A 14050-nucleotide genomic window follows, 5' to 3' on the forward strand; every position below is an offset into this window, starting at 1 on the left:
CTGCTCTGCTGCCTTTCCACCAGCTTGGAGACCTCACCAGGGTGATGGTGCCTGGAGAGGCAGCACCAGCCCTACTCCTGCCCTCGAGGCAGAGGGCTGCACCTCCCCAAATTCCAGCTGGGGATTCCAGTGCTGGCCTTCGCTTTGTCTGGGCCACCCTGCACTCTTCCAGCAACAAGCTCAGGCCTTAATCACATTGTGGTTTCTTTCTTTGTTTAAAAACAAAACAAAACAAAAAAGAGGCAGAAGAAGAGCCTTAACTGCTTCTCCCTGAAGCCCCTGTGTGTCCCTGTGCAGCCAGCAGGTCCCGGCGGGGCACACGGGGGGCTCGGCATCCTGGTGCGTCACCGTGTGTTTCTTGTCTGTGAGTTGACCAGTGCTGAGAGTGCACACGAGGAATGTCCCTGTCTCGTTCTTATTTTAAACCATTAGTCAAGATGAGGATGAGGAGGACGATCTTCTTCCCCCAGAGCAAAAAGCCGAGAGAGAGAGAGAAAGGAGGGTCGCCAATAATGCCCGTGAGCGCCTGCGGGTTCGTGACATCAACGAGGCCTTTAAAGAGCTCGGACGCATGTGCCAACTGCACCTAAACAGCGAAAAACCGCAGACCAAACTGCTAATCCTACACCAGGCCGTATCAGTCATACTGAACCTGGAGCAACAAGTTAGAGGTCAGTGAGGGTCCCGGAGTGGTGATATTTTACGTATCTGATCGGCACGGGGCTGTCTGTCTGTCTGTCTCCTGTGACGTGCTGTGGTGCCTCGCACTGTCTCTCTCCCCTGTGGCCTTGGGGACCAACCCAAGGCTGTCAGTGTCCTTTTTTATTTTTATTTTTTTGCCTTTTTTGCATCCATCCCTGCTGTTCTCTCCTTTGCCCCCCGCTGCCACTGCGTGTGCTGCATGCCGGTCCCTGTGGGGACGCCTGTGCCGCCCTGCTTCCCCGCAGCCAGGAGCGCTCAGTGCTTGGCCAGCAAAGTGACAGAAACCCCACTAGAAAATCTCCCGGAGGGGTCCAGCTCTGCCGTCTCCAAGAGCTGCTGTGAGCACAGAGCCCGTTCCTGTCTGCTCTGTGCCTGATGGGGCTCTGTGCTCCTGTCCCTGCGGTGTGACGCCTGGCAAAGCCTCGGGGCCAGGGGAGCTGTGTGAGGGCAGCAGGATGCCCGGGCTGGGCAGCGCTCGCTGCCTGCACCGGCTGGTGTCCGACACAGCCCGGGAGCGCCGTGCATTCTGAGCCTGGAGCTGCCAGCGGGTGCCCGCAGGCTCTGCCCCTCATGGGACACCCTCAGGGCACCCTCGCTCCCTTCCACGCAGCGTGTGCGCACCCATCGCAGGGAGGGCAGCGAGGGGTGGCTGCTTCGTCCCGCATCCCGCAGTGCATGCTCCGCTCCTGCTCTGCCCGCAGTGCGGGGTGCCAGGCAGGATAACTCCTTTCTCGGGCAGGATAACCCCTTTCTCGGGCAGGATAACCCCTTCCTCGGGCAGGATAACCCCTTTCTCTCTGCAGAGCTGTCGTAACACGCGTCGGGGGCTGTGCCTGGCTGTGCTCCTCTCTGCTGGCCTTGCTGTGCCTTGATGTTGGAGTCCTTTGTGCCTCTCTTCAGTTTGTAATTTTTTGCCTTTCATAACATGTATATTTTTTCCTGTCTTCTTTTTTAATTTCCCCTTCCTTTTGATTTTTTTTTTTTAATTTCAAGTTTTTATTTTTTGGTTCTGTTCTTTCCAATCTCCTACAGACATGCCCCAGCCGTGACCTCTCGGTGGTCCCACTCTACCTTGTACTTGCTGCTCAAGGATCCCAGGCAGGACCGAGGGTGGGGCAGGGCTTAGGCAGAGTTGGCACCATGTTCACTTTGGTCTCCCACGCTTGTCCCTTTTTAAACCCTTCCTGGAGGCAGCCAGGGAGGTGGCTGAGCCCTGCAGCCTCCCTCAGCAGTTAGTGCAGACAGGCAGCGTCCCCTCTGTGGGTTTGTGCTGCATTCCAGGAGAGAATCCCTCTGTCACACCCCCTCTGGCAGCACTGCCGTGGGCACGGGGCCATCAGGTCCCTGTGTGCCCAGGGGGGCTGCCAGGATCCTCCCACTGCCACGGCAGCTGCAGGAAGGGAGAGGAGGAGGATGGGGAGTTTTAGGCTGGTTGGTGACCCCCAGGGGCACAAAGCAGCCAAATCCTCACACGGTGCAAGCTGCCAGTGGCACGTGCTGGTGGTGGGGACACGGCTCTGTCCTGCCCCCAGGTGTGACATCCAAGCCTTGTCCCTGCCAGGGGAGTCACCAGCCAGGACTGGCCACCAGCAAGGACCTGCAGCCAGCAGCCTGTGCTGCAGGAAGGATTTGGGATCCTGCGTGGGGGACACAGGTGCCAGCATGGCCCCGTCCCCCACCTGTCCTGGCTGCGTGGGGAGAAGGTGGCAGTGCCAGCTGGGGCAGCGAGGAGGGGACACACAGGGACAGTGGGCAGCCCTCTGTCCCACACAGGCAGAGCCCCTGCTCCCCCTTCCCACGGCCGTGCACTGGCTGGAGGCTCTGACCCTGCGGCCCCTCTTCGCTAAAGGCTCCTCCCCATGTGGCTCCCAGGCTGTCCCAGTGTCAGGGCTCACCCAAGGACCCTCCTCAGCTAGGTCTTCCTGCACACGTTTTGCTCTGGGGGAGAAGGTCGTCTGGGCTGAAATTGGGGCTTTCCAGGGGATGGGCAACCCACGGCTCAAGGTGCTGCCAGCACGACTTTGCTTCCCCCATCCCTGTGTCAGGCATCCCTGGGGTGCTGTCAGCAGTGGGGCCTCTCCCAGAGCTTCTGGCTGTGTGTGACAAAGAAAATCACCCCTTCTGGCAGGCTGTGTGGAAAAGGATCGGGATTCAGTGTCTGCAGCTGGGTCTGATCCTCAGAGCCACCCTGGCTCCTGCTCCCAGTGCTGCCCTGGCCCCTCAGAGGGTGCCAGGCTGCTGCTGCAGCACCACGGCTCCAAACACCAGCACTGGGAGCTGCAGGTGGAATTTGGGAAGGAAATCTTACAAAGAAGGATTTGCTTCCTGCCAAAATCTTTCCTTGGGAGACAAACCTGATGGTTTTTGGCAGAGACCCTCCCCCAGTCTTTGAGTTTTTGGTTGAAAACAAACAGGAGGGCAAAATTTTGCAGCGGGTAGAAGATGTCGGTGGGTGATGCTGCATCACTGCCCACCCTTGCCCCCAGTGGCCCCTCCAGCCCCCCGGGCACCTGGCCCTGTGCTGGCAGCACCTTCCCTGGGCTCGCAGAGGTGACACAGCCTGGGCTGCTCTGGAAAGCACCCGCAGGAATTGGCTTGGCAAAGCGAGGCCGATTGGGCCATTTGCAGTGGACACCCGCAGCACTTCCAGCACGGCAACGTAGAGCCCCCCTCGGTGGCACCCCCTGACTAACCCCTGTGGTGCTATGAACCCAGCAGTACAGACGAGGCCTTGTCACTGGAGGACAAAGATCTGAGGGACCGGGAGAGGAGAATGGCCAATAACGCCAGGGAAAGGGTGCGTGTGCGGGACATTAACGAGGCCTTTAAAGAACTGGGACGCATGTGCCAGATGCACTTAAAAACGGACAAAGCACAGACCAAACTGATCATCCTACAGCAAGCGGTGCAGGTCATTCTGGGCCTGGAGCAGCAAGTACGAGGTATGGTACCACCGGCAGGTGCATTTTGGGGCCTGTCTCTCCCCCTGTCTCTGCATGCTCGTGCTTCTCTGTCCTGACTCGTGCTTTCGGTGTGAGGTGTGTGTTTGCAGCGCCAGCAGCACCTCTGGGTGCTGAGCACTCCCCAGCTCGGGGTGGATTGAGGCTCATCTCTCTCTCCGCTCATGCTTAAATATAATTTGGCACCTGGATCCCATTAAGCAGCTTTGGAAAATTCAGTCCTCAACTCTGAGTGCTGGCTGAGACACTTGGGGGTTCCTGTAACAAGCACATTGAGATGCCCTGGCACAGGGTGCCCAGAGCAGCTGTGGCTGCCCCTGGATCCCTGGCAGTGCCCAAGGCCAGGTTGGACGGGGCTTGGAGCAGCCTGGGACAGTGGGAGGTGTTGCTGCCCGTGGCAGGGGGTTGGAACAAGATGGGCTTTAACGTTCCTTCCAACCCAAAGCACTCCATGATCCCATGTTTAAGTGAGGCCCGGCAGGTTCCTGCAGGGACTGCGGGCAGCAGCGAGCGCTGCACGGAGCTCCTCTCCTCACAGTGCCTGCCTGGCACTGTCCCCGCTGTCCCTCTGGGATGCTGCTGCCAGGGGTGACACTGTTGCCCAGACTGAGGTTGCTCCCCTCCCTTGCTGTTTTGGGCACAGAGCGCAATCTGAACCCAAAAGCGGCCTGCTTGAAGCGTCGGGAAGAGGAGAAAGTGTCCGGAGTGGTAGGAGACCCCCAGATGACACTGTCAGCTTCACATCCTGGTCTAGGAGACGGTCACAACCCTGTCGGACACATGTAAAGGTACCGCTCCCCTCCTTTGATCCCACATCCCGGTGTGGGTCCAGCCCTGTGCCCACGCTCTGCTCTGGCTGGTCAGCACCAGCCGTGTCCCTGCTTCATTCCCCTGAAATCGATGACTTGCACGTGTGCAAGGCCTGGCACAGGGTGCCCAGAGCAGCTGTGGCTGCCCCTGAGTCCCTGGCAGTGCCCAAGGCCAGGCCTGGGAGGGGCTTGGAGCAGCCTGGGACAATGGGAAGGTGTCCCTGGGCATGACAGGAGGTGGAATAAGATGAACTTTAAGTCTCTTCCAGCCCAACCCATTCCATGATTCTCTGTGTGCCCCGTGGACACCCAAAGCCCCTGGCCCACAGGAGAGGGCCCATGGCTGGGATGGGGGGGTTGGAGCTCTCTGGGTGGGCTCAGCTCTGCTCTGCACCTCCCAGTCCTGACCCAGTTGGAAAGAGCAATTCCTTTTCCTTGTGGCTCTATGAAAGGGAATGGGCAGGTCCCAGAAATGCCAAGAGAGTCAGGGAAGGTGAAAAACCCCTGGTGAGGCTGGGGCAGGAACAGGCTCCCATGGGCTGTTCCCAATTTTAAGGGAACCTTGGAGCATCTGAGCGGTGCAGAGGTGGTGGGGGGATTGAGCAGCTCCAGGAGTGGTAGATCAGGAGCTGCTGCCATGGAGTGCGTGGAGAGGACACAGTTCCTCGGTGTCCCTGCCCCAGGGCTGCCTGGGGATGGCCTGAGCCAAACAAAGGCAAAGCTCAGCTCCAGCCCTGCCCAGCCCTGCCCAGCCCTGCGGGGACAAGTGCAGCAGGAGCCCTGGGGCCCCTTGTGCAAGGAGCACAGTTTTATTCTCATTTGGGTTTCTATCACTTCAGACTTTTTTTTTTTTTTTTTTTTTTTAAATTTTATTTGTAGATCTTTTTGTTCCTCTGGATACGGAGATCTGTAGGAAGAAAACCCTCAGTGTGACCTGCAACCCTGTTGAACCATAAACTGTAGTACTGCTCATACTGACACACGCAGACGGATCCTGGCGTGACGTAAGGGGTGGAAAAAACACTTTGTCAGAAACAAAATGGAAACAAAAATTGCCTTAAGTATAAAGTGCAGAACAGTCAATACATATCACTCAGTTAGGAGGGGGTGGCGTGTTCTCTTGGCTTGTTCACAAGCAGCCAGCAGCAAAATTGTGCCTAAGCTTGATATTTCTTTTTTTAAAAAAAAAGAACATTAGTTATGAGATTTTTTTATGTAGAACAAATAGCGATGCCTTTTGGTTTTTTTAGCTTCTTTTGCATATGTTTTGTAAGCAACGAAAAAAATTTTTTTTTTTGTATAAAAACATGTCTTGTACCCTCCGCTTTTCTGCTGCTGTTTCTATAGTTAACGTTGCATCTTTAGGATCAACCAGAATATTAAAATTGTATTAAGAGAGACTGGATATAAAGAGAGGAATTCTCAGATTCGGCTCAGAAAGCCACTAAAAGCGAATGTAGCCACAGTGAGGGAATGTTCTTCCTCGCCTGGCTTGTACCTTCCATGACAAAAAACAAACTCATGTGCTGACTTCACCATCTCCTTGCTTCGGCCACTTCTGATGTGGGAGAAGGAAGCTGAGCAGCGAAGCGAGTGGCAGCGGTGCTCCCGCTCCCCCCGGCGGTGGCCGCGCTGCTCGGCGAGCTTTGCTTTGTTCCCGGAGGCCCACGGCTGATCCCGAGCATCGGGAGCGCTGGGAGAGAGCAGGGTGGAGGAAATCCAAGGGACTGAGGTGCTTCCAGGTGAGCAGAGCAGCAAGGGATGCACGAGGGAAGCGCCTCTTCCCACATGCCGGAGCTGCCGGAGGCGGCTCCAGGAGCAGCACTGAACAAAGACCAACTGAACAAAGCTGGAGCGCTGGGAAGAGGCGGAGGCAGCCGGGGCACGGCGGCAGCGGTGGGATGCAGGGCCAGGAAGCTGGGCAGCTGCAGACCTGAGGATGCTGGAGGCAGGAAAGGAGCAGCGACCTGGCTCGCTCATGGCAAAGCCACGACCAGCAGCAGGATCCCTTCTTGCAGCGGAGAAATTTTGCATCGGAAACGCAAAATGCTGGCTCGGGGAGAGGGGTGGCTTCGCACGCCGCTGTCACCTGCTGTCACATCTCCTGGGCGTCCTTGGAGGCAAACTGAGCTCAGCGCTGTGCCGTGGGATGTGAGTGGGCACCGTCACCCGCACGTGGGCTCCTCTCCGGGCACTGGGAAGGAGGGCAGCAGGAGCGCTCCAGCAGCCAGGCTGGGCCAGCCATCCCTTCACTCCAAGGGGTTCCCAGTCACTCCAGACCACTCTGGTGTGCTCAGCAGGAGGAGGATCCCTGGCAGCCCCTCTGGGAGCTGTGGAGCAAACAAAGAGGTGCTGGGCAGTGCTGAGCTGCAGCAGCCGGTCTGGAAATGGCCACGGAAAAACATCCACCAGGAATTCACTCTTGTTTTTTCCCTCTCCTTCCCCTTCTGAAACATTTTGTGCCTGGTTCTTCCCAGCTCTGCAGAGCCCAGTCAGGCAGGATGGTGCACGGGACATGGGTGCTGGTCTGGGGGGATGTGGGGAACTCCCCCAGCCCCTGCAGGCTCCATCTCCCCTGGGCTGCTCCAGCCTGGGCTCCTGGGGAAGCTGTGTTGCTTTGGCACAGGGAAAGGGAGGAACTGGCAAACAGGATTAGGTCCTGTGGCACTTCCCAGCAACCCCAGGCTTTGGCATAACCTGGTGCTCCTCCGTGCTCACGGCTGTGCTTTGTGCTGCAGCAAACCCTGCTGGAAGTGCCCAGGGCAGTGCTTATTTCCCACCCACACCTGGGCACTGTGGCCTCAGCCCTGTGGCAGCTCCAAGCTGAGCCACTCCAAGTGCCAGGGCAGGGTGGGACTGTCCCTGCTGCCCCTGCCCTGGGGCTCCCCGACATCCAACCATCACTCTGAAGCTTTTGGATGCTCCTGGCTCTCCCCAGCTTGCTGCTCCCATTGTTCCTTCTGCATGGTGAGACCTCAGCAGCCCCAGCTCTGTCCCTGGGAAGGCCAGGAAAGCTCAGTGGTTCCAGTAACCCAGATTCTTCTTGCCTGTGTCAACAGACACATTTTAGCCTAATCAGCTCATCAGGTTCCGACACTTCCCTCCCTTGGGTTCTTCTGGCTGCTGAAGCAGTGGGCAAGGAGCTGGATGAGGTTTTCCTCCACGGGTGACAGCCTTGACTCCCATTCATGCTCTGGAGTGCAAGTTGGAGGGCTCAGCTGCTGCTTTTTGTTTCACCCATGAGAGTTCCTGCTCCTTGGTGAGACAGTGCTGGGGCTGCTCAGGGCTTTGGGCCCTGTCCCAGGGCCAGGAGGGATGGAGCAGTGTCCCAGCCCTGGAAAGCTTGAAACTCTGCAAAAATATTTAAAAGTTCACAAACCCTTTGATTTTGCCCCAAGAGTTGGAGGTGGCAGTCACGGACAACCGGACTTAAAGGGACTAGTCAAGAAAAAACATAAATTCAACAAAATTGGAAATCTGAGAAGATTTATGAGTTGTTCACCAGTTTGCTGAACTTCTTCATCCCCTCCAAGTCCTGCAGACCAGGGAGGAATCCTGATGAGCCAGAGCCTTTCTCACCATCCCTGAATCCCCAGGCCTTGCAACAGAAATGGGGCTTTTCAGCTGCATTTAGGTGGTTTAAGATGTTACTTCGACAGCAAATCCAACCAACTTCCTTCCATGGCAAGGCTTGGGTGAAGATCCTTGAGCATAAGCCCTCAGAGCCAAGGTTTGGAGAGATCATCTCAAAAGCACAATGTAGGGGGTGGCAGCGCTGTCTCTGGAGTTGCCTCGATGGCACAGGGTGACAGCTTTGTGTCCCAGCCCAGTTTGGCCTCAGTGACATCTCTGCTTTCCAAGTGCTGAGGGAACAATTGAGAAGTGCAACAAGGAATAATTCCCTTGTCTTGCCAGTGTGTTTGGCTTATTGTGAACATGGTGCCTCCAACCTGCCAGGGGAAGTGGCTTTTCTAAAAACAGCCACTGCCAGGTGCTGTCCCCAAAATACCACCAGCCCAGCCCTGAAATGTCACCCTGTAGCGATGAAACTCTTGTCTTTAAGTGCTGTGGTCAGTGAAGGCCAGGTTTGCACCCTCCCCAGCCCACAGCTCTGCTCCATCCCACTTGGGATCTTACAGATCCCTGACCTGCTCCTCTGCCTGTCTGCGTGTCCCCACAGCAGGGGTGTTGCCAGGAGAGGTGTCACGGGTGGGTGACGTGCTGTACGGTGCCATTTATTCCATTTTCTCCTTCCTCTCTCAGCCTTTGCTTGCGTGGCTGCCCCTGGGGACATGTGCCCTCCTCTTTGGGGTCACTGAGCCCCCCCAAAGCTTCCTTCGTCAGACAGGGGGGCTGCCTTCCCTTCTGGGCAGCTTCTAGTTCCTCTTTCCCCAAGCTGCAGAACTGGGACACTGCCATGGGACATTTCTTGTGTCCCCAGCCCAGGGGGCTCCCCTTGCCCCGCTCAGCCAGCCCCCTGCCTCCCTGCACACAAGCTGTGTGTGCCAGAGTACTGGAGAGTGTCTGGAATCCGGTCTGTGAACAGTGTAATTGCGGATTTTTGTTTTATCTCTTTTCACCTGCTTCTTCCCCAGAGCAAAGCAGCTGCAGCCACTTGTGTGTTGGTGCTCAGGCAGTGGTGGCAGTCTGGCTGCTCCTGCTCACAGCCCAGGGAGCAGAATTCGAGTGTTTGGCAGTGACCCATGCCCGTGACCCCCATCAGATCTACTCACAGCCCCAGCCAGCATCTCTCGGGGCTCTCTGCTCCCCTGCTTTCACAGCTATCCCACAGAGGTGTGTTGGCAGGAAGGATGGAATCGAGCTGTGCTTTCCTCGGGAGGCTGTAATTCCAGAGTGCTCTCCAAGGTCCTTTGTGTCCCCACTGAAGCCAGCAGAGCCTTTGGGCCCTTGCTGGGTGGTTCCAGTTGCGGGGGCTTGAGAAACAGGAGGCTTTGGAACCCCCAATCCCCTGCACCCCTTGAGCTTTGCTGCCAACTTTGGGACCAGTAGAACCCGAGTTCCTCTTGCAGGCCCTGCTGTGCTGTAGTGGGGAGCCTGGGCCAGCTCTAGTTCCATCCCTGGCTTTGGGAGGTGAAGCAAAGCTGGGGATGGAGCTGGGCCAGAACAAACCTTCAGCCCCTGCCTGCAGTGCTGGCTAACCCAGAGCCAGCCCTGGCCCCTGGGCTCCCCCATTCCTGCCCGACACCAGCAGCAGCAAGGCCTGTTTTCTGTACCCCGAGCTTGCACAAAGTCTTTGCCCTGTTAAAAATCCTATGCAAATCTTATCCCTCTTCCCCCTCTCGGGGCTCTGCAGATCCCAGCCCAGTTCTCTCTGCTCTTGTCCCTGATTGCTCCTGAGTTTCTGCTCCCTGCTGCCCTCAGGGTCCGGCTTCATTCCTGGCAGCTCTAAAAGCATTTTGAGACCTGTGCCCTGGAGCTGGGAGAGGACAGATGAGATTGTAGGAACACCCCACTCATACTGAGCACTGAATTGGAGGGGGCAAAGCCTGGTCCTGGTCCACGCACCCTTCACCCTCCTGTGCCTTCTGCTCAAAGCTGGTGGGGCACTGCCAGCATCCTTCATCCCCCCAGCCCCCTGAAAGGAGAAGCTCTGTTACACCGTGTTGCTTCCCAGACTGCCCTGTTCTAGCACCTGAGCATCGGGCTTGGCTGGGGCTGCTCCTCCTTCAGCTGTCCCAAGCCTGAACGGGTGTTTCCCTTCCTCCCATGCTCCCCAGTCTCTCCAGCCAGCATCTCAAAGCTGTTTCCCTGTGCAGAGGGGCAGCCCCTGCCAGCAGCTGCCCATCGGCTGGGGTGCCGGCAGGAGAGCTGGGAGCTGGGTGCTGCCGATGTCCCACAGCACAGCTGCCTCTCCCTGCCCTTGGGGCAGGTGTCAGAGGCCCTGGTGCTCTGTACTTTGATTTCCAGGACAATTCAGCCCTTTTGGGGAGCCAGCACTGCTGTGCCTTGGCCTGCAGGACTCCCACGGGGAGGTGAGCTCTCCTTAGGAGGGTGGTGCAGGCTCCACGCGACCTTCTGCCAAACCTTGTGTGTCCATCTGCAGCCCAGCTGAGGGCCAAGGGCAGTCCTGTCGTGGCTCTCCACACTGGTATCTCTGTTCCCCTGGTTTTGTACCCCTCCTGCTCCTCAGGGCTCTCCACTCCCACCTGGCCCAGCCAAGCCCCTCCGTGGTGGAGGGCGAGGCTGTAGCACTCAGCCCGGGACGCCTCAGCTCAGCGTGGCTGCAGAGGGGTTTCTGCTTCCCAAGGGGGGGTGCTGGCACCAAGGCCTTTTGCCAAAGAGCATCCCCGTGCCCTACACCCCTGGGCTGTGCCCGGGGGAGCCGTGGAGCTCCTGGAGGCAGCGAGCTGGGGACGCCATGAATCCCCTTTCCCGGGACCACGTCTTCCCAAATCACTGGGACCCGGCGGGTGACACATGGAGGCACTCGGGAGGGAAGGAGCCGCGGGGAGCCGCGCACCAGGCACCGCTCCCTTGCCGGGAGAGGGGAAAGAGGCACTGGTGAGGCAGGACAGGGAGGATCCCAACCCCGCGCGTGGGAATGACCCGTTGGGTGTGGAGGGCTCCAGCTCTCTGGGGAAACAAAGCATTCCTGGGATGTTCTTTCTCTATATTTTTGTAGGAATGGGGGGGTGGGAGAGCAGACGGGAGATGCCTGCGGAAGTTGTTTATTTTTAACCCTGTAGAAAGTTTCGGGTTGTTTTTTGGTTTTTGGCCTTTAAAATAAAAAATTGTCCTTGCTTTTGATGTTTATGCTGCCTACCTGTAAATCCAGATGTACTTAAGTGGCTGAAATCCTTGTTCTTAAATCAGATACACATTATAGTTTTGAACTATATATATAGTAAATATATATATATATATGCCTAACCCAGCAAAAAAAAAAAAAAATAAAATAAAGTATTTGGGGGTGGGAAATGCATTGCTCTTTGAAATGAATCACAATTGGGGGATGAAATTGTGTTTCTGAGTGCCTCAAGATATGAATTGTTTTCATTTTTTTAAATAATTTTATACAAGTGTCAAAACAGCTGGCTGGATTATTTGGAATTTTTAAATAATCCTAACTTTTTTAAAGTAGATTTTGAGAACTGTCCTGTATATAACAGTAATGTAGCAATAAATGTGACATTTTATAACAATATTACTTTTTTTATCCCCATGTGTGTCCTTCAGATATTGTATCCCTAGGAATTAAAAGTTGGAATAAAGGCTCTGCCTTGTACTAAAAATCAAAAAATGAAAGAAAACACCAGAGAGGTTTTCAGACACTTGCTCTGAGTGTGGATCCTGCCCCCTGCTTCACTGTTGTTTCCTAACCTCTGCTCCTGGGGAGCACCCACAAGTGGGAAATCCAGTTAAATGCCCATAGCCCATCCAGGAGCCCAGCACAGACAGGTGATGGAAGAAATTCATCAAATCAGAATCATTAAGGTTGAAAAAGACCTTTAAGATCATCAAGTCCAGCTGTCAGTTCACCACTAACCCCAAGCCCCACATTCATTTTCTGAACACTTCCAGGGACGGTGACTTCACCCTTCTGCCCAGGCAGCCAGTTCCAGTACCTGACAGCCCTCTTGGTGAAGAAATTTTTCCTAATATCCAACCCAAACTTTTCCTGGCACAACTTGGGGCCGTTTCCTCTCGTCCTGTCCCTTGTTCCCTGGGAACAGAGCCTGACCCCCACCTGGCTGCATCCTCCTGCCCTTTGGGCCCCAACGTTCCCCAGGACTTTCACAGGATTACAGATTGGTTTGGGTTAGAAAGGACCATAAAGCCAATCTCGTTCCACTCCCTGCCACAAGTAGAGACAACTTCCACTGGACCACAAGCTCCATCCATCCTGGCCTGGGACAGTTCCAGAGACAAAGCCTGGAAGCATCTGCCTGGAAGCAGCTTTCCTTCCCAGGTTTGCTGCCTGTGCTTTCACTGTGCTGCTCCGGCTCAAGGCTTGTCCAGACCATCTGAGAAATGACTCCAGCAGTGGTTGGTTAAATCTCCCTTAGCTTTGGGTGCCTTCCCTGAGCAGTGAGGCAGCTCTGCCCTTCCCAAGCTGCTCTGGGGGCATGGAATGACAGTCCTCCCTTAGACTCCATCATAAAATCACAGAATCAAGATGGGAAAGACTTTGAAGGTCACCCAGTCCAACCATTAACCCAGCAGCACTGCCATGTTCACTAAAAATGTTCTCAAGAGCCACATCCACACATTTTTTGAATGCTTCTAGGGATGGTGACTCCACCACTGCCCTGGGCAGCCTGTGCCAGTGGTTTACAGCTCAGATCTAGACGAGGGCGAAGTGTGTGCTTGGAGCAGCCTGGAAGATGGATGCTCAACAAATGCACAAAGGCGGAGCATAATGCAGGCGAGTGCCAGTGTCCAGAGCAGGCTTGGGCTGGGAGAGCCGGTGAGAACAGGAACAAGGAGCAGCACAGAGGAGTTGCTGAGAGCATACAGCTTCCCAAGACCTGAGCAGGGGCCACCAAGTGAGACAGAGCTGGAAGTTCTGGCCAGCACTCCCTCCCTGGAGATGAATCACTATCAGCTGGAGACCAGCTGGGATGAGACTACCACATCCTGTGGGCAAACATCATGTCAGACAATCACAGAATGGTTTGTGTTTTAAGGGACCTTAAAGCTCATCCCATGGGCAGGGACCCCTTCCACTATCCCAGGTTGCTCCAAGCCTGGTCCAGCCTGGCCTTGGACACTTCTGGAGATGGGGCAGCCACAGCTGCTCTGGGGTATCAGTTCACAAGAGGCTGAGCAGGCTCCGAGCAGAGCCTGGGGAACATCATTGAATTGATGGTGATTTTACGATCCTCTCCTGAAAAACCTGGCTGGAAACTCCCTCTCCTGTTGGGGCAGATGGAGTGGCCATGACAGGAGGGTTTGCAGAGGCGCTGATGGGCTCTGGAGAAGCCACTTTGGGAAGGGGGCACTTCCTCCAGCACAGGAGGCTGAGAAGCTGTCCCAGCTCAGTGCGGGAACACTGCCACCCCTCAGTGTCCCCTCTCCAGCCCGGGGACATCCTGTCCCGTCAGGGCTCATGTCAGGGTTCCTGTTCCCCCTCTGGTGCGAAGACAGGCCTCATGTCCCCTCTCCAGTGCAGGGGCAGCCTGTTCCCCCAAGGCAGCTGCTGTCCTCTCCGGTGTGGGGACAGCCCGTCCCCGCGGCCCGTGTCCCCTCAGGGCTCTTGTCCTCCGGGCTGGTGTCAGGGCTCCTGTCCCTCCCCAACATGGGGACAGGGTGTCTTTTCAGGGCTCGCGTCCCCTCTCCGGTGTGGGGACAGCCCGTGCCCTCGGCTCGTGTCCCCTCAGGGCTTGCGGTCCCCCTCCAGTACAGACACAAGCCCGTCCTCTCAGGGCTCGTGTCCCATCATTTCTCATCAGGACTGGTGCCCCTCAGCGCCCGCGCCCCTCAGCGCCCGCGCCCCCTCAGCGCCCGCGTCCCCTCAGTCCAGATCTCCTCAGTCCAGATCTCCTCAGCGCCCGCGTCCCCTCAGGACCCGCGCCCCCTCAGCGCCCGCGCCCTTTCCCGCAGCCCCGCCCCGCTCCA

The 14050-nt window shown here is 56.5% G+C and overlaps 1 protein-coding gene across 8 annotated transcripts in view; it reads left to right on the top strand.

Moving 5' to 3' along the window:
• TCF3 (transcription factor 3) overlaps positions 1 to 11634 on the top strand; it is an 84079-nt gene extending 72445 nt beyond the window's left edge. For 3 of the 8 annotated variants that reach the window (XM_040086905.2, XM_040086909.2, XM_040086906.2), the window contains exons 18-20: positions 433 to 671; positions 4306 to 4450; positions 5351 to 11634. In XM_040086905.2, the coding sequence (XP_039942839.1) occupies positions 433 to 671; positions 4306 to 4448 (382 nt within the window). In that variant the 3' untranslated portion in view covers positions 4449 to 4450; positions 5351 to 11634. Of the gene's footprint in view, positions 1 to 432; positions 672 to 3417; positions 3645 to 4305; positions 4451 to 5350 lie in introns of those variants that run through there. The other 5 variants (XM_040086908.2, XM_040086911.2, XM_040086910.2 and 2 more) reach the window with 3 other exon arrangements.
• Positions 11635 to 14050: the final 2416 nt, after the last annotated feature.

This window comes from Hirundo rustica, chromosome 26 (assembly GCF_015227805.2).
Source record: "Hirundo rustica isolate bHirRus1 chromosome 26, bHirRus1.pri.v3, whole genome shotgun sequence".
NCBI lineage: Eukaryota > Metazoa > Chordata > Aves > Passeriformes > Hirundinidae > Hirundo > Hirundo rustica.